The sequence below is a fragment of the Nelusetta ayraudi genome, unplaced genomic scaffold (genome assembly GCF_046127955.1).
Source record: "Nelusetta ayraudi isolate G7.1 ecotype Tasmania unplaced genomic scaffold, CSIRO-AGI_Nayr_v1 ptg000042l, whole genome shotgun sequence".
NCBI classification, from domain to species: Eukaryota; Metazoa; Chordata; class Actinopteri; order Tetraodontiformes; family Monacanthidae; genus Nelusetta; species Nelusetta ayraudi.
This window is the reverse complement of record NW_027466092.1, coordinates 12,443,755-12,463,154: the sequence shown is the minus strand read 5'-3', so window position 1 is coordinate 12,463,154 and position 19,400 is coordinate 12,443,755. Positions and strand designations below refer to the sequence as shown.

Below are 19,400 nucleotides of genomic sequence, written 5' to 3'. Positions count from 1 at the left end.
TTTCAAAAATTGTGTTAAAGAGCACATTGTTATGTTGTTGTTTTTTAAGCCAGCCTTACACAAGTCCTCCTTTTACTTTTCCTTCTTATATAAATGAAGCTTTCAATATTGCGAAACCTTTTGCTTGTAAAATTGCTTGTCTGTTTTTAAACAACTGTATATATTTTAACTACGTATTTGAAAGCTATCGCTATTGTTTTGACATTGCTTGAAATTTGCTGGTTTAATTTGAAAAGGAAGCAAAAGTTTGTCCATGTTCCTCTTCATTTGCTGAGGCTAAAAATATATATTTATAAGACATTTATTTGGTAGATTTCACTTTTTTTTTAAAAAGGTATTGTACGTTTTTGTATATATTGAAATGTGAAGAATATTGTAATATAATTTGTCATATTTTGACTGGTTTTCTTCCCTAAAATGGACCTCAGCCTGCATTTTAATTGTTGGTGTTTTTACCTTTTCCGTTAATTTTTAGATGTTTGTCTCTTCTGGATTCTTTTGTTTCCTCCTTGTTCCTTTTTTATGGGCTCTTTCTCTGAATAAATTAAATGACTTTTTTTTGTCTTGAGTACATTCATCTCTTTAACGTTCAATAGAATGCCATTCATCCTCCTTTCCAAAATAAGGGCGCAAACTGCCTTGCAGCAACAATGTAAATCTCAGACTGCAAGAATTCTCAGTTGAACCTTTTGTAGGGCACTAGGTCCAACTTCTCATGTATAGCTGGTTACTTGGACAAAGCTTTACATGTGTGGAGATTAATACTCTCATTCTTTTTCCATCAACAACATATTGGCTAATTGCACATTTAGCAGCTTATATGTTGTGTTTATTGATAGAAAATTAGACAAAGTAACACTTTAATTTGTGAAGGGGTAACAGTCAAGTGTAGAGCACAGGCTGCTCCCGACCCCCATTTCTTCCACACCTGCGGACCATCTACACAGTTTAGACACATGAACAGCTGCTTTCAAGGGCAGCATGCAGATACAGAACAAAGACTTCCAAAGAGTCTCCCACACCTGATGGAATTAAAAAAATAATGTTTATCTCTCACAATTTTGGCAGTCGTTTCTGTATGAGTGTGTGGGCCTGTTTTTGCAGACTGTGCGGGTTGCATTGACATGCAGTCTTGCTTTTGCAGGTTTACTTAACAGTGATTTGTTACATATTCATTGTCTTTGCCTGCGCTGTCCTCGTGGGAGTCTTGGAGGGCAACGTGTACTGGAGGCTTTTTAAGTAACTAAACGCACCACGCAGATCCTTAGAGTGGCCGTTTTTACACTCCAAACAAAAAAGATTAAAGCTGGTGTTTTTTTTTAATCGTTTTAAAGACTGAATGAATGCAGTTTAGTACTGGACACGTTTGAGTTTGAGGCAGTACATTTATTCGCCAGTAGAGGTCTCTGTCGCTCGGGTCAAGCAGTTCACTGTTTCTCTCTGCTGAGGTTTCAATTAGTATCACAACCCAACCCAACACAGTTTTCTCTCCAACAATAAACATAAAGGTCAAAGGAATTGGATCAAATGTAAATGAACATTTTTCAGATTGGTTAACCAAACATTTACTGTTTGTTTACCGTCAATTCTGTTTTGCTAGAAAGATGCAAGAGCAACGTTGCCTGACTTTGGTTATAATTTTGAACATTGTCCTCATGGGTGTGTCCCTGTGCCCTTTATGGCAACATATTAAGCCAGACTGAAATTCTGCTTAAGTAGATGAGTTGAGATTTGAAGGCCCAATGCATGAGATTTAGAGGCATTTACAGGAAAATAAAACTAATTTCTGGAGAAATTGATGTCTCCCTGTTTGCCTTGTCATGGTAAGAAAACATGATATCAGCAACTTGAAACTTGCAATATTAGGGGACTCCTTTTAAGTGGACCTTGTTTGCACGAAAATATTGTTATTAACCATAGAAAATATGTTTTTGTGACTTTATCTCAGTTAGAAGAAATATGTTTATTTTCTTTCCCATTCATTCTCAGTTGATCCCTTGACAGTGTTAGACGATGGGCTTTTAACTTTTATTTGTAACTTCAAAATATACTCTTTTTTTTTTGTACCACTTCTATAAGCCGTTTCCTTTAAGGCCACACCTGTGACAGGGAGAAGTCACAGGTGTGCCAGTGGAATCGCTGGCTGTCTGGGGACTCCAGTTGTCTTGGATGCAGTTTCCTCTCAGCTGTAGAGGCAGTGAGGCCAGGACCAATACTCGGCACGCAGGATCACACTGTCGTCGCTTCCATCCCAGGTAAACACAGGTTATCGAACAGAAGTTTATTTTTGAGAATCATGTGTGGATGTCTTTGTATGTTTGTTTGCTTAACATCTATGCGTTAGATTAAGCGTAAATTACTTGATTTCTAGCAATCTTCCCATAACTTGGCACTCAATCTTAAATCGCACAGATTTTTCCCCAGTGGATGAGCCACATGGCGAGCAGCTCAGCTCTCTTCTTGCTGCTGCTGCTCCCACTGAGCAGCTTCCAGAGCAGCCTGCCGTCTGAGCAGGAGCTCAGCGGCCATCAGGCCCTGGTAGCACCTCCTCCTCCTCCTCCGCCTCCTCCTGCTCCACCACATTCACGGGGCCTTCTCCAAAAAGGGCAAACAGTTAATCTGAATGCAAAGGGAATCTGTAAGTGTGTTTCGAGTGCACATTCTTCTGTCTAGCAGGTTCACAATGTGTGTGCGAAATGGTCTGACTGTGTCTCCAAAAGATGCTCTTTCAGATAAAGACAGCGCAAAAGTGGGCCTGTTCATCGCCGCCTCCGTCGGAACCTTCGCCCTGATGGCTGCCGTGTACTGCATCTACAACAAGTTCTACACCAAACAGCAGTACCTGCACGCACAGCTCCTCGACGACTCAGGTGAGCTCGCTGGTCCACGGGAGGGAAAAACCAGCGTTGAGGAGCCAGAGCCATTGTCTGCGGCGACTGACAGAGGGGCGTGACTGAGCGCGTCAAGATACTCGTGTCTTATTGTTCCCGCACTGCAGAGTGGCACTGCAACAAAAAAAACTGTCAGCTATAGAAGGAGGGAAAAAAAAAACTGATAAGCACAAAAAAATGACAAAATGAGGCTAAAGATTAAAATAGAAACTCTGCTCATGAGCAGACAAAGGAAGAGTTAGACAGCTGAGGCTCATCAAGAGCGTTTTTTTCCCCCCTCGCCAGTCCCTTGGGTGTTATCGGTTGGAGGCATCAGCTGCAGTATCAAACATGAGCGGGCTGTTTAGTGTTTATTGATGTTCCACGACGTTTTTTTCCCTTTTTTTTATTACAATACCTCAAGCTTTTTGGCATTTTGTAGTAGCGCGTTCAGCTGAAGACGTTCAAGAGCAGGCGTAGCATTAAAAAAGTATAAAGTGTGTGTATGTGTGCAGTTACGCATAGATTTGGGACGACAAGTAAAGAGTCCTGTCTTCGCTGAAGTCTTGGTACCACCTCTGGGTGAAGGCAGGTGACACCTTGGACAAGACTCCAGCTCATCACAGGGCCACACAGAGACAAACAGACATCCGCACTCACACACACACACACAACATGCAAACTCAGGGCCTGGGAATCAAACCCTCAACTTTCTTGCTGTGAGGAAGTTGAACATTAGTTTTAGGGTGTGATAGAAACTCAGAAGCTGTGCCATGGCTCATCTTCTCACACCCTCATATGCGAAGGAAGAAATGTCTTGAAAACGTGTTGTGGTCCTCCTGGTGTCTCTTGTCCTCAGATCTGACCGCTGACCCCGCAGACCCCCCTCCCGTCTTCTTCCACGTCTCTGCCGGCTCTGGTGCGGCGGGCGTCCGGGGAGAAGGTTACGGCTCACTCTCCGACACTCCCTCCATCATCTCAGTGCCCCCCAGCCTGTCTCCCCCTCTCGCTGCCATCCCTTTCCCTCCCCTCTTCCTCTCATCCCGCTGCCTGAGAACCATATCGGCCAAAGATCTGCAGAAGAGCTGCACCTGATGTTGAGTGTGGCTCCTTTTGGCAAAGCAGAACCATCACGCTGTTCTCTGCACGTTTAACAATCACAACATGGCTTCATACAGGCAGAACGAACCTGCCCCATTTGTTAGCATTTTCACTGCCCGAGTAAATTATTCCTTTATGTAGAATATGTTTGTGTCCTTACGGTCCATCATAAATCACTCATAATGATTCAATACTGTACCGTGAGAAAAAAAATAAACTCTCACTGTTGATACGTTGTAGATATATACATTTTTTTTTCATTTGATAAATGTTATTCATTCTGGCTTTCCTGACTCAGTTGTTGGTTTGGTGAGGCAATTTCTGTGCAGTTACAAAATGAAAAAGCCAACACCAATGTTTTCATCTGGTCAACTTATTCAATGGCCCGACGTTTCGCAAAATTAGCGTCATCATTGTTCTATACATAGCCATACATTTTTGTCTGAAGTCTGTCATAGTTGGATGAGAAAAAACAACTCTTTGGGATGTCACAAAGGGCACAATACCTCACTCTTATCCCCCCCCAAGGTTAGTGACAACACCCCTGCCTAGTGTTTTTTTTCACTTCTTGAGGCCATTTTTGCAGGAGTTTGTAAACAGATTTTTTTTCATGTGCTTATAACAAACAAACAAAAAAGAAGTATACTATACAGTAATAAGTTAATAATTATAGTTATTGCACATAATTAAATATTAGTGCCAGGATGATCAACTGGAGTCCAATGCTAAAATAAAGATGTGAAAATGGAGATCAGGGATCTTCAGCTACGTCTCTTTATCAGGACACTGACTGGAAGATGCGAGAAGAATCAGTCCAACACACACAATACTGGGTCGATGCAACTAAATGGAAATCAAATTTAATAAGGTAAAAAAAAAAAAAAAAAAAGAAAATCCAAAAATAAGCACACATTAGTAGCTGTCTGAGGTAGAAGCTTTTTTCTTCTTCTCTTTATTCCCTTGCTCTGTAGCTACACCGTGGACCTAAATTTACACACTTTGAAGCGCCAATCAATAGTTTTCCTTCAGTAGCGCATCATCTCGCTCTTTAGGTGGGATCGATGACAAACAGTAAATGTGAGCCATCGCCAGTGCCAGTCATCGATGAGGGCGGAGAACCGGAGAACCGGCTGGACGGGCTCACATTATTGACGCCTAATGGACGCAGGACTCAGACGACAAAATGATGGAAATTGTCTTTGTATTAGTTTTGGCTCCCCCTCCCTAAATACACCCTTTTGATGCGCGCGCACCTCTCCTCTTTAATTAACGCCACATTTCAAACAGTCTAATGGGTGCTCGTGCCCCTCCCGCCTATACCCAGTAGCGGGGAACTCTGGCATCGAGCCTCGATCGCAGATCGGTGTTTACTCCAACTTGCCCCATTCAAGGCTTGCGCTGTCCAAGAATAGCCCGACTTGAATAGTCTCTACTTAAAACGCCGGGCTGCGGGGGGGAAAGGAAGTGACATGCTACCTTCCACTCACTACACACACTCCGGGAGAGATTAGCGCGCAGGCAGCGGTAATCTGGTTTCAGGACCACGGCCAGAGACGCCGCTTGGTCACGGATCGTGTCTAAAGTTTGACTCCAGTTCGCGGCGTGAAAACCTCCGGGACACCAAAAAGGAACCAAAAAACCCTCAGAACCCAGGAGCTGATCCGGACACTGAGGACCGGCAGATTTGGATTGAGAATGTTTGCTTGCGGGACTTTAAACAAGGGCAGGTGAAGCGGAAAGGAAATCAATCTGGACAAGCCGCTGTGGCGGATACAGCTCATAGGTGCATCTATTTTTTTGGGGGGGGGAAGTGGAGCCCGAAAGTGGGTAAAAACGAGTTTTTTCCCCGTCCGAGTCTAAACACGGGGCGGAGGGAGTAGAGGAGACGGCTGTGCGCTCGGTCGGGAGCGCGCAAAGACTGCTCGTTGGTCGGATCCTGGAGCTGCAAGGATGGAGGTCCGACCAGATAGATTTAAGGTCGTGGCAGCCAAGACCCTCGGGAAAATATACGGGTATGTAAAAAAAAATCTCTGGGAAGAAATACAATCAGCTGATGTTAAAGTGCCTAAAGTAGATCGTGCTTTCAAGTAAAAGACGAGGGTGTAAGATACAGAATGATGGGCAAAATGTTTGAGTGACACGTTGTCTTAAAGTCGGTTGGCTGCATGAGAGGACGAGCAAAGTGACCCAGGATCCAAGATTTCAAGATCAAGATGCTTGCAGGCCCTGGATTATGGGGGTTGGATGAGCTGGCACAACATCTGGTCTACTCACTTTATTGTGTCGCACTGGGGAAAACATTTTTATTAGTTTGCAGAGGAACTAGTCATGGGCCTGATGCTGGTGTCAAGCAAAACTGTTTTCGAAAGCACCTGTTTTCTGGCATATAGTTCCCAACAGCAGCAGGGAAATTGTATGGACCCCTCAGGTTTTTGTGCAACTCAAAGTAACACTGTTATCATTTATTATATATTTTACAGTTCAAGCTTGACAAGCAGGGTTAGGCCCATTAAACAGCTTATTCATCATGTGGTTTACACACAGGAAAGAACAAGGTTGTACACCTTTTCTTAAGCTAATGTTTCAATGCTTATAGGACACTGTGTAATTTGTTATAAAGCAACCACCGCTTTAAACTCATCATAATTCTTTAATTCGCCCCTTGAACTTTCTTAAACTGCCACTTGCTTTGACATTGAACCTTAGTATAATTTAAAATCAGGTTCCCCCACGGGCCCAACCAGTTTTATCTGCAGATCATCTGCGCAAGATGGCGCTGGATCCAGTCTGGGTTCACCTACTTAAACTAGGCCTCCTCAATTAAAAGTATGCGACACCTGAATGTTAGGGTTTAACCTGAGCGGGAAATGACTGCCTTTAAAATGTTGGATCAAAATCACGCAGTGCTGTACTGAAGAACCCGGGACTTCTAGTTCCGTGAGGCGCCAGTGCGCGCTTTGCGCATCCGGTTCCATCAGTCCAATGCGTTTACAGCGTGGTGGTGGTGGTGTGTGTGTGTGTGTGTGTGTGTGTGTGTGTGTGTGTGTGTGTGTGTGTGTGTGTGTGGGAGGGGGCGGGGGGTAAAGAAAACGTCCGATAATTAGGTGGTAATTAAGCTCTGATGACGCGTTTGAAGGTTAAAACGCGCTGCCTGCGCAGTAAATTCCAGCCTGCAGCGGAATGCCCACGGCCTTTCCATTTTGCAACAAGTCTCCGTGGTGGAACGTGTCGGCGCCGCGCGCGGATCGGCCGTGGGTGGCACTTAGACAGTGATTGATCGCTGAAGCAGTGTCGGTGGATTCCACTTCCTTTCTCTCGGGATTTGATGGAGCGTCTAAACACACAAATCCTCTCCAGAAATAGCCCGTGCGCAGTCCAAGCTGTCGGCCCACGTAAATCCCCGCAGGCCGCGCACACCTATAGGCCGCCCTCACCTCCCGCTAAGTAGCCTTGTCCCAGCGGCCCCCGCACGCCCGCTCGCCCGCCCGCTCTGCGCGGCGCCTCACAGCCAGCCGGGATTAGGGCACCTGACCTACGACACTGACCTATCGGCGTCCATTTCCGCGGAGCGCGCGCGTGCCCAGGTGCTCCCGGGTGGCTCGCTGTCGTGCGTAACGAGGGCCATCCAGCTCGTCAGCGCTGCTCTTCTTGCACGCAACTCGCTCTGCGGGCACAGAGGGGCCGCGCAGACACAGCTGGCGCGTCCTTGTTTATTTAAATACTGTCTAGGAAAAGCTGTTTTATTTTTTTAAAAAAATGAATTAAGTTTTGGATCTCGTAGGAGCTCTCTGGCCCCATTAGTGGTTTTTTTTTTTTTTTTTTTTTTGATGAGCTAAAGAACGTATTTAAGTGCACATTAGAGCCAAACCCCAGTTCACTTGATTCAAATCCTAATCATGCTCTTGTCGTCTGACTGTGTCTAATATCTTAGAGAACAATCCAATGTGCTTTGATTATTCTTTTCAGATTTATGTCCAAAAGTCTTTATAAAATGCTGTTAAAATACAATAACATTGGCCCAAAAATAATTTTGCATTTGCATTAAGTTTTTCACTCTTGCGGAACTGAATTCTTTCAGTGGATGTTTTTCAAGAGAACGTTTGTTCAGACATAAACAACACAATAAACAACACTTTTGTTCTTTCATTAGGTTCAGTGTGTTCATATTACATCATAACAAACTATAGGCTGTGATCATTTTGACTCCTTCTCATCCAGTCAATGACTCCTGGCTGTAGATGCGCCCTGTCACTTGTCCTTGTGTATGAATTAAGGGATTAACTCAGAGTCAGACCCAGGAAGCCTCACTTGGCTGGGGAACATGGCCTGATCTCAGCGTCAAGTTTTATATTGTAGCAGTTTTCTTGAGTGGAGACAAATATTTTCATCGCACAGTAGAGAAAATATCCTCTTGCTTTCAGGCGGTCACAGCAGGGAGTTATTCTGCAGAAGAAGACAAAAGAAAATGTTACTTGACGTACTTGAAAGACGTGAGCTGGATACCTGCAAAGAGATTGGTGTTGAAGAGGTTCGGAATGCTGTGAATTGTGCGAGGGAGCGTGTGTGAGTCAGGGGACTTGATGGAAGAAGGAAGTGTTAAATATAAGAGGGAGACCTGCTCTGACAAAAATAGTCCAAGGGAGCCAGAGATATTAATAATTCAAACATGGGAACCATTAATACTTGATCAGTGCTGGAGATTGTTAGAACCCTTGCTTACAGTCACATATCGGGTGTGTAGGGTTCATGACTTTGTGGCTTTTATGTAGTCATCTGCTTAATTATCATTGTGTAATTCTATTCTTTTAAAATGTATAGTAGGTTCTCAGCTGCAACATAAACCACAATCTACATTTATTATTCACTTCCCTCTTTTGTCTTTTGCTGCTTTGCCATCCACAATGAACAGTACTGTGTAAGATTGGCTAGTGGTGCCTCTCATTATCATGACATTATTACATTAACATATTAACATACGTTGCAGTATACATTATCATTATCATTATCACTGCATTCATTATCAATTTGTGTAAAAATAAAAACCTTAATATCATTCTTATTATGCTGTTATAAATCAGACTATCTTGACTTTTGGTATTTATAGTTATCATCCACTTTTCTTTTAGAATTGGGCTGTTTTAATGCCAACTGTTATTCTGATATCATTATTTTATGGCATTAAAAAATTCCATAGATAAATGATTGTATATGCACCAAATTTTTGCCTAATACCTTAATGAACTAATATGAATATCCTGGAGGCCACCCAACTCACAGATGAAGTGCACGCTTCCCTAACGCGGTCATAGAAGTTCCTGAAGATTTTTGCTTCTAACCACGTTTATTTTACACATGACAGCCCAAGTATGCAGTAATGAAAAAAGCTATCATGTAAAAGTAATTCTGCTGTGGACCTGCAGCTTGGCTCTCGTGAGAACTCAGCTCTGCGCATATCATGGTTAATAGATGATCCGCTGAGTTCAGATACATATTTGATGTCAGTAAGACCGGCTGCTGGCAGAGGTCACAGGTTCCAAGGGCGTCTCTGCAAGCCATATGCACACAGATTAAAGACTCAAGACGGAGAACACTTTTATTCACACTTTTTATTCCCTCACAATCTGTGCCTTGCACTGCTGAGTGGACCGGCTCAGTCGTGATGTGACAGCAGAGCTCAGATACCTGCTAAATTAGCCTTGGGAAAACTGGAAAGTCAGCTAAAGATATGTCAGCACGCTTCACGCACGCTGGACTGTCTTGTTGAGACGCTGGAGTAACCACTCACACTGACAGCAACAAAGATCTGGCCCAGACAACCAGATTCATGCATTTTTTATAAAGTTGTCAGTCAACAAGCCCCCTTACAGCAAGATCTGTCTACGCTGCAGCCAAAAGCTTGATTTGCACACTTTGTGATGGATTACTGCAGGGAGAAACTGAGCACATGTGAACTACACAAAACCATGCATATGGACCTTAAGTGAACTGGGTTACTACATCCTGCCTCATTCATTCAAGATGGAATTCAGAGAGTAAGCTGCTAAGGGCTGATTTTCCCCTTGATTAGTTCCTTCAAAAGGGTTGTTGTGCTGAAAGGAACCTGAACCTGAACCTCTGATATATTACAGAAAAATGCAGGTCTCAGACCAGCTCTTTGCCACTGCAAGTTTCGGAGCTTCATGGGCTGGGAGCAGATCCACAGAGTTATAATTTTGACAAGTCTAGATCATTGAACTGATACATTTTCTGGATCAAATCCAAGACTCCTTCAAATTGTAAAGAGTCTACCTACCAAGTTGACTCCTTGAAGGTTAAGGTTAGTGTCAGTAACCCTAGCGATGAGAGGTGTAGACCAATTCAACCAATGCAACTTGATTAAATTAGCAAGTATAGGTTTGCTTCTCTGCTTTTCAGCTCTAAAGGAAGTTTGCAAACTTTAGGACTCAGCTGACACAAACCACAACCACAACTGAGTTCCTCATCCAGGCTCCAGATTAGTTATGTATCTGGCCGTGTAGGAAGTTTAAGTCCAGTTTAGATGTGTCCATTCCTTGAGGAAATGGTGTCAGGTAACAACTACTGCATATTGCTGTAAGAGGTAGGTAGATTTGGCAAGTATTGCTATGCAGATTAACTGGGACATGCTAATGCAAGCCATGCAGCTTTGACTGGTACCTCTGCAGAGTGTAGGATTCAGATACATGTGGATCTCAGATTTGCCAGTCATGAGCAGATGTGCAGTGCCGCATTGATGAGGCAGGCGTATCAGCATGCCACCATCGCAACACCTATGTTTCTAAAAACCCTCAGTGGAACCTAGTGGGCATATGGGGAGTTGATGGGGAGTTGATGGCAGAATTACCGGCTGAAGCTTGGATTACTCTGCACTCATTCAGCAACCCAACCAAAGACCAGTATGATTAATGCGTGGCCAAAGCAGAAACTTTTCTCTTTAAATCCCAATGTCGTATCACGTGGCTTTAAAGTGTGAAGTCAAATTAACTCACATGAACATACTTATTTACAACACTTTAGTGCGTCACCTTCTCAAACAAAACCGACAAAACTATCAAACTCTTGCAGTTATGGTACGTTCATCTTGCGCCCTTTGCCCTTTTCACAGAGCTCTCGAGAAGAAGCAGGAAAATGGCGAGACCATCGAGCTCTCGGCAGAGGGACGGCCCGAGCTGGTGGAGGAGAAGGACTTGCCCGTTGTAGACTGCACGTGTTTCGGCCTGCCGAGACGCTACATCATCGCCATCCTGTCCGGCATCGGCTTCTGCATCTCCTTCGGTATCCGGTGTAACCTGGGCGTGGCCATCGTCAGCATGGTCAACAGCCACACCATCTACAGAGACAACAAGCAGGTCGTAGTGGTAAGTAGCCACGGAGGAACTCTGGTTTTTCATGCGAATGCTTGTACTGGGACCCAGCTCTGTCTACAATGCATTTCCATTTTGTGACTCTTGTTTTTCTCACAGAAAGCTCAGTTTGACTGGGATCCAGAAACAGTAGGAATGATCCATGGCTCCTTCTTCTGGGGGTACATAGTAACCCAAATTCCAGGAGGGTTCATCTGCCAAAAGTTTGCAGCAAACAGGTCTGTCTGGAAAGTGTACTGACTGTAAGCAATGGACGGCTGCACACTCGTGTGACACGTGGTTTATTCTGTTTCTCTTCTCTTCCAGAGTATTCGGCTTTGCCATAGTGGCCACGTCTTTCTTAAACATGCTCATCCCCTCGGCAGCACGGATGCATTTCGGATGTGTCATCATTGTCAGGGTGTTTCAAGGACTTGTGGAGGTGCTGCAATACTTGTCCATACGTTCTTTCTTTAAAGGTCCCATATTATGCACTACAGATCACACAATAATTGTGTTATGTTTTTCAACAATGATCTGCGTCTGTATCCAGTGAGTGACCTCCCCATTTTTTTAGGGCGGCAGTTCTCAAAATCAACCTTCTGTGATGTCACAGTGGGCACTGATATCTCTCACAGGATAGCCACCCCACCACCAGCCAGGTGTTGGGTTCAGCCTCTCAGACTGACTTGTTGGTGCTTTGTCTTGCCTCGTGCAAGCACATCAAATATTCAACAAAGCATTGGTTTATAGGAAGTGAAATCTGAGCTGATTGTTTTATTTTTTATTTTACTGGAGCTTGCTAATAGGCATTCATTCATTCATTCATTCATTTATCTATTGATTCATTCATTTATTCATTAGATATATAGAGTTGTGGGGGTAATTAATTGAGTGAGGCTGTGTCTCTAGAATCCTGGTTGAAAAATAAAGATCTGAAAAAGGGGATAATATAGGACCTTTTCAAAAAGACAAGGACAGTGATTGATGATGGAAAAATATTACATTTGCAACTTTTATTTGAACTTTGTTCCTTGTCCTGCAGGGTGTTTCATACCCAGCTTGCCATGGTATCTGGGCAAAATGGGCACCGCCCCTTGAGAGAAGTCGCTTGGCCACGACAGCCTTTTGCGGTGCGTCAGCCAGCTCTGTGTCTCGTGTCTCACTGCAAAAGACTGCCCAAACAATCCCATCATTTCATAGACATGCTTTGCTTTCTCTCCAGGCTCATACGCCGGCGCTGTAATTGCCATGCCCTTGGCTGGAATTCTGGTCCAGTACTCAGGGTGGTCGTCGGTCTTCTACGTCTACGGTAAGGCAGTCTTGTCGACCATGACAACAGCTGCATTGAGGGTCTCTTACAGCTGTTACCCTCTTTCTCTATTTGAGAAACTCACTTTTCCTCTCCTGTCTACCTTCCATTGACCGCCAGGATCTTTTGGAATCATCTGGTATTGCTTCTGGTTCCTTGTTTCTTATGAGAGCCCAGCAGCCCATCCTACCATCACAGAGGAAGAAAGAACATATATAGAGGAAAGCATCGGCCATTCGTCCCAGCAGTCGATAACGGTAAGTACAACATAACAAGTGACAAAGTGTGAGCATGTCTGTGCAGGAACAGCCAGAACATGTGTTGAATGAATGTGAAAAGTTTACACGGGTGTTTTGTTTTGAAAAATTTGCTCACTTAGAACACAGGAGAAAATAAGTGTTAATTGACTTCCAAAATATTTTGCATTTTTTTAAAAGGTGCAGTGTGTGAAATTTGGCATGATTCATTGGCAAAACCTAAATACTACCCAAAATATGTGTATAAGTGTAAAGTAAAACTTTACACTTTGTTTACATTGTCCTCAAATACCCAAATGCTGAGAACAAATGGTTATTCACTGCTACTGAAAAGCAGTAGACTCTGTTGTGTATAAATACTGTTCTGTCTGAAATTCTACAACCTGTGTCTATAAGTCACCTGTTGCTGAGTACGGTTCCCGATACCGACTAAGCTTTCACTTCTGCTTCATTCGCAAGGAGACCTGCATTTTTAGGGTTACCCCGCTAACCACCAGTGCTAGCTGGCTATGATGCCGTCAGTTCTAATAGCTGACGATCACCAATTATTTTATTGCCTTCAATTCTTCAATTTTGCAAGTGGACATGCAAATATGTAGCCTATGCTGCAAACTCTACCTGGTGAAGTGCTTCGAATAAACTTCTTCTTTTAAATTTTTTACAGCTTTTTTTTGACAGCTTCCCAAATTTGATCATAGCTTTTACAAAGGAGTGGACTTGTTGTGGATGACATTCTTCTAAAACTGTGAAGGCCGCCGACTGTAGTTCACTGACAAATTTGAGACAGGGATGGTGAGCAAATGAGTATGGCAGTCTAAAATCTGACCACTTGATGTCACTCTTTGTCCTCCCCCATCCCCACCATTCTTCCCTATTTTTACAGAAACGCGTTGCATATTTCCGTATATTTTTCACAGTAGACCTTGAAAATGTTTTGTCTTTCACACCACTAATGTGCCAGTCAGATTTAGTTTCTCAAATTACAAGGAGTTAAAATAGTGTGATATTTTCTGTCTAGCCATTTGCAAGATTTAAAATTGTGGTAAGATCAGCTAAAAAGAAAAGCAAAGACATCAAAGTCAAGTACAAGCATAGAACAGTGTCATTAACCATCATTCCGTCTCACTGTCACAGAAATTCAACACACCCTGGAGGGCCTTCTTTACATCCATGCCAGTTTACGCCATCATCGTGGCCAACTTCTGCAGGAGCTGGACTTTCTACTTGCTTCTCATCAGCCAGCCTGCATACTTCGAGGAAGTGTTTGGCTTTGAGATTAGCAAGGTGATACATACATACGTGCTCTGGGCCACACATCAATCAGTTACTAACCAGGAGCTTATGCATTGTCAAAACACAAAAAGTGTTTTCTGTGCTTTTTCTGTTGTATGACCTCAATGACACATTTTCTTCTATGCTCTTCTGTCATAGGTTGGGATAGTTTCTGCACTTCCCCACCTTGTCATGACCATCATCGTGCCCATTGGAGGCCAGCTTGCTGACTATTTGCGCTCCAATCATATCATGACCACTACTAATGTCCGGAAACTTATGAACTGTGGAGGTAAGATAGGGTCTGAAAATATAAGCATTAAAAAAATTGTGCAAACAAACAGTAGTGTTTTTGGTTTGTGGCTTAAAACTGAAAAAAAGCAGCTTGGTGGTTTCCATTTGGGCTGCTGAAACTGTCAAGTAAAGTGGTGTGAAAACATTTGCTAGTTAGAATTAGAATGATGAGTAATTGCAACGCCCTGGCTATTTTGAAAGGTCTATACAGAACAACAGTGAAGTGAAACCAACAAGTGGACGGTGTGCATATCATTTGTGGTTAGCTGTGTGTCAGCAGTGAGACAACGCTGCTCAGGCACTGCCAAGCCTCGACCTATTAGAAAACTGCTCAGAAAACATTAAGAGGCCATCAGTTAGATTATTTTAAGTTGTTTTTTTGCCCTACTATTTTGAACAGCGAACTGAGTTCTTCTTTGTTTCTTTGTCGATTCCTGTGTCTGACTCAGGCTTTGGAATGGAGGCAACCCTGCTGCTGGTGGTGGGCTTCTCTCACACTAAAGGAGTGGCCATCACGTTCTTAGTCCTGGCTGTGGGCTTCTCTGGCTTTGCCATTTCAGGTGAATCTAAAGCCTTTGTCCTGCACTGAACTGCTTGCAGTTCCTTCATTTTGCACTTATGCATCCATGCAGGACACAGTTTTGTTATTTTTTGGAAACAAATGTTTGCAAGACACAACTTCACACTTGCAATTAAGATTTTGATTTTTTTTACCTTTTCAAGGCTTTAATGTCAACCATCTGGACATTGCTCCACGCTATGCCAGTATCCTCATGGGTATCTCCAACGGTGTGGGTACCTTGTCTGGCATGGTTTGCCCACTTATTGTTGGTGCCATGACAAAGCATAAGGTGAGAATCTAAACAAGCTTCTGTTCATATTTTGTTGGTTAAATTTAGTTTATTTTGCTGTGGGCAGCACAAGAGGTTTGCTTGTGTGCTATTCCATTTAGTAAATTGTACATTTCAGAATTTTCTTTTTTGAATGTTTTTTAATCGGCCTATTTTTTCCATCATGCTCTGATAGACACGGGAGGAGTGGCAGGGTGTGTTTCTCATCGCCTCAATTGTTCATTATGGCGGTGTCATATTCTACGGTGTGTATATTTCCACCTTGCCGTTCTATATCAGACTTTGGTCATTTTATTTTTTCACGAGGTATAGCTGCAATACGCTGTAGAAACGTTTCTTTATGTCTCCCTGATGCAGGCCTCTTTGCCTCCGGAGAAAAACAGGCCTGGGCAGAGCCGGAACAGCTTAGTGATGAAAAATGTGGCATCCTGGATGAGGATGAGCTGGCCAACGAGACGGAGGAGCTGTATCGGACAAGTGGCGGAGCGGGTTACGGAGCCACGAACCAGGGGTCGGACCCCAATGGAGGAGGGGGCGGTTGGGTCTCAGATTGGGACAAAACTGAGGAGTACGTCCAACCGGCTGGGACCAATAGTTACCTTTACGAAGGAGGAGGTGGAGACTGAGAGCTGACTTGATTTGGCGGATTTCGCAGATCTGGGAGAGAAGAGGGAGGGGACAATTTCCTGAGTGTATCATAACTGGACTTATTTTGAAGAGAGACTCCTGAGTCAAAAGTCGAAAACACGTTAGTCAATGTTAAATGTGTGTTTGTGTGTGATTGCTGTTATGTTACCTTGTGCATGTTAAGAGTGTCGTAGGAGCCGTCGGGCTGTTTGCAGGGAGGAGGAGAGAGGCTGTGTTTGTAGGGCTGCCGTGACTTTGTCTGGTGTTAATTCACTGAGGGAAACGTAGGAATTTATCTCACAGTGTTTCTATTTCATGTGTGCGCCTCTGAGACTCCTTTGTTTTCCCACTTTGTACCTCCAGGGGTGACGGTTCAATTTTTGCCCACATCTTGGGGAGATGCAACATATACAAACTTTGTTCACACGCTGTTATGGCATTTAAGCCTCTGAAGTAATTGGGAAAAAAACACACAAATTGAAGTTTTATTGTGTAATCTTACTATACATAAAAATAAAGCTGGACACCTTGTAAATTCAAGCTTCTTTTTTTCAAACTAAAGGTGGCTTAATTGCCCTGGCAGCAATTTATGGTTTATAATTTCATAAGACCGTTTATCCACTGACCCGCTCTTCAGTGTTCCTATACACTTGATAGTTCTTCTGTCCAGATTTTCTGTGTCTTTTTAAACTGGCCTACCTTGTCTGAGGACTTTATCGAAGTTGAACTGCCAGTGAAAACTCACTGTGTGAGTTTATACAACTAAGCAGAAGTCAGCTATTGGTGCAACTGTTAACTCTGGAACCTACACCAACTGTCAATGATTTCAAAAATACAGACTTTCCCCCCATTGGGTTTAGTATTTGCCTAGTTGGAAGGCCGCTTTATAGTTCTTATTTCCCTGGAAAATTGTTCTCCCCAAAATGCCCTTCTTTTACAACAAAAGCATGCTATTGTGCCAATACAACAAAATATGCTTTTATTTAGCTGCAATTTGCCGTCTAGTATTGGTTTTCTCATTGGTTTTACAAGAGAGTAACTCAGCACTTGCAAATATAACTGGACTGAACACTGGAGTCGCAGCCCAGCCCGACATTTATAACTGTAGTGTTTTTATTGGCTGATAAAGATATGATAATAATACTGATAATAAGATGATAACAGAGGCAGTCTGTTAAAATGCCTTGTAATGGATAAAAAGCACTGGCCAGGTTTATGTCACTCATGTCTTTGTTTTGTTTGCTGATCAGAGCAACAGTTTTTGCTTTTTCGTGTTGCAATGCAGCAAGCCATAAAGATACAGGAAATGCAGAGTTAACCGAAGACCACAAAGGCAAAGTCACAAGCTAATAACCAATGAAAAAAACGTCACTTCACTGTACATAAAAACTGTGTTATGTTTGTTTGTAGATGCTGAAGTGTGTCTAGTTAGCCCTAGAACGAAGGGTCAAGGTTGAGCTCTTGATGTGGCTTCTTTTAGTGGATGTTGACTGATTGCTCAAACATGAAAAGTTAGGGTTTTTACTGTTTTTTTGTTATTTTATTTTGTTTATTCTTTGTTAAATGTTTTCTTCTACATTTCAAACAACAGCTGTATATTTACCAGACATGTACATGTGAAAAAAACAATAAATCCTAGAGATCATGATTCTCACTATCACACTTAAATATAGGTTTTCCTTGCAGACATAAACATTCATAAGGCAACATAAAACATAATGTTTGGTCTGTAAACTACACTCTAAAAATATTTATATATCTTTCCTTTTTGCCAAGTGATACATCAGGTTTCTATTGTGTCAGAGCCAGCTCTCCTAGCTTCCATTCCTTACTTGTGGACTATTAATACTGGTCTTTGGATGTGACGGCTTCATGTTACCCATAATGCTGTCCCTCCCTCTCTGCAGACAGCGTATTGATCAAAATGCTGAAGAATAAAAGCTTGGAACAGAAGAGGGAAGTATAGATTTTGCTGGCACCAGATAGGGGGACGCGCCGGACAGTAAAAAGCATGGGGAGCATCACCCAGGCCGTCCCGCTCGGGTTTCTGAAATCAATGCATTTATTTATTTATTACAATGAAATTACGCTGCATCCTTCTGCAAGTGTTGTGCTTGTGTGTGTGTGTGTGTGTGTGTGTGTGTGTGTGTGTGTGTGTGTGTGTGTGTGCGTGCGTGTGTGCGTGCGTGTGTGTGTGTGGGTGGGATGTGGGGAGGGTAAGGGGAATATGGGGTCCATTAGTTACCTAACAATATGACTTTTTAAACTGGGTGCTTTCAGGTACCACCGGTTTGTACAGCTCATAAACGTTAGTTGAATCATATCATCACAGGACATTTGTCACGCTGAGAAGTGGTCAAACTCGCAGCACATCGCAAACTAAGGACTATGAATGGCCGTGGAAATGGCGTATTTATCAGCTCATTCCATCCATACAACTGGGCCGTCTGGAATCAGCGACCTATCAGCCAAAAAAAAAAAAAAAAAAAAATACTATTCCTTGTTGCCGGACGAAACAGCGGCGTTGTAATCAAGCGTCTCACGAATGCGCACCAAGGCAAGGCGGCGGGCGAATGCACGTACTTGTCAAAGACGAACTGGAAGTAGAAGACCGCCGTCAGGTAAGCTCTTCATCTGCTTATTGAAGTGCGTGTTTCGTTTAATTAGATTCAAGCAAACAAACAAAGGAAACAAAGTAAAACAAAAACTTCCAAGCTAAGTTAAAAACTTGAGAGTGCCATCCATCAAAGTGTCATGTTAGCATTCGCGGGTACAAAAAAAGCCCATGGGCCTCCTGTCTGTCTGTCAGAGTGGAATGAAGGAGTCGGAGCTTAAAGCTAGCTAGCCTGCCGTCGGACTCGGACACACAACAATAACGTTGCTTCTTTTGGTAACTGAGCTTTATATCGGCATATTATTCATATGATACGATATGGCCAACAACTAGCAACACCACTTAACGAAAGCAAAATAAGTTGTTTGACTGCTTTACTGTACACTAGAAACAGTAAAGTTCAGAGCTGTGGAACAGTACATCTAGGTTAATAGCTCTCTTTTTCACTGTTATTTCCTTTTTCAGGTGTATTTCTTCTCACTTCTTGTAGAACTGAGTAACTGTTTGTCGTTCAAAACATTCATTCATTCATCTCCTATACCTGCTTATTCCTATTCAGGGTCACGGGGGTCTGCTGGAGCCTATCCCAGCTGTCTTAGGGCGAAGGCAGGGTGACACCCTGGACAAGTCGCCAGTTCATCGCAGGGCCACATAGAAACAAACAACCATTCACACTCACATGCACACCTACGGACAATTTAGAGTGTTCAATTGACCTCGCATGCATGTTTTTGGAGTGTGGGAGGAAGCCGGTCGCCTGTCATTGAAAACATTGCAGTAAAACTCTGAACAGTTGAGGAAGTTGCAGTTGTGTTACTGAAGACACTCGAAGATGACAAAG

At 43.1% G+C, this 19,400-nt stretch overlaps 1 protein-coding gene across 1 annotated transcript; it reads left to right on the top strand.

Annotated features, from left to right (window-relative positions):
• The first annotated feature begins 5,274 nt into the window (after positions 1-5,274).
• LOC142894248 (vesicular glutamate transporter 1-like) lies at positions 5,275-17,607 on the top strand. The gene is made up of 13 exons (XM_076035517.1): positions 5,275-5,983; positions 11,095-11,347; positions 11,453-11,571; positions 11,660-11,774; positions 12,378-12,465; positions 12,558-12,644; positions 12,765-12,901; positions 14,036-14,185; positions 14,333-14,465; positions 14,917-15,027; positions 15,191-15,318; positions 15,494-15,563; positions 15,676-17,607. The coding sequence occupies exons 1-13, from the start codon at positions 5,922-5,924 to the stop codon at positions 15,942-15,944; spliced, it is 1,722 nt and encodes a 573-aa protein (XP_075891632.1). The 5' UTR covers positions 5,275-5,921; the 3' UTR covers positions 15,945-17,607.
• The last annotated feature ends 1,793 nt before the right edge of the window (positions 17,608-19,400 follow it).

Excerpts from the sequence above, each read along its gene's own strand:
- LOC142894248 (XM_076035517.1), top strand. The coding sequence starts at position 5,922 with ATGGAGGTCCGACCAGATAGATTTAAGGTCGTGGCAGCCAAGACCCTC. Across the intron at positions 12,466-12,557 it reads GGCCACGACAGCCTTTTGCG|GCTCATACGCCGGCGCTGTA; the intron begins GTGCGTCAGCCA and ends CTTTCTCTCCAG. Across the intron at positions 15,564-15,675 it reads TGGCGGTGTCATATTCTACG|GCCTCTTTGCCTCCGGAGAA; the intron begins GTGTGTATATTT and ends TCCCTGATGCAG.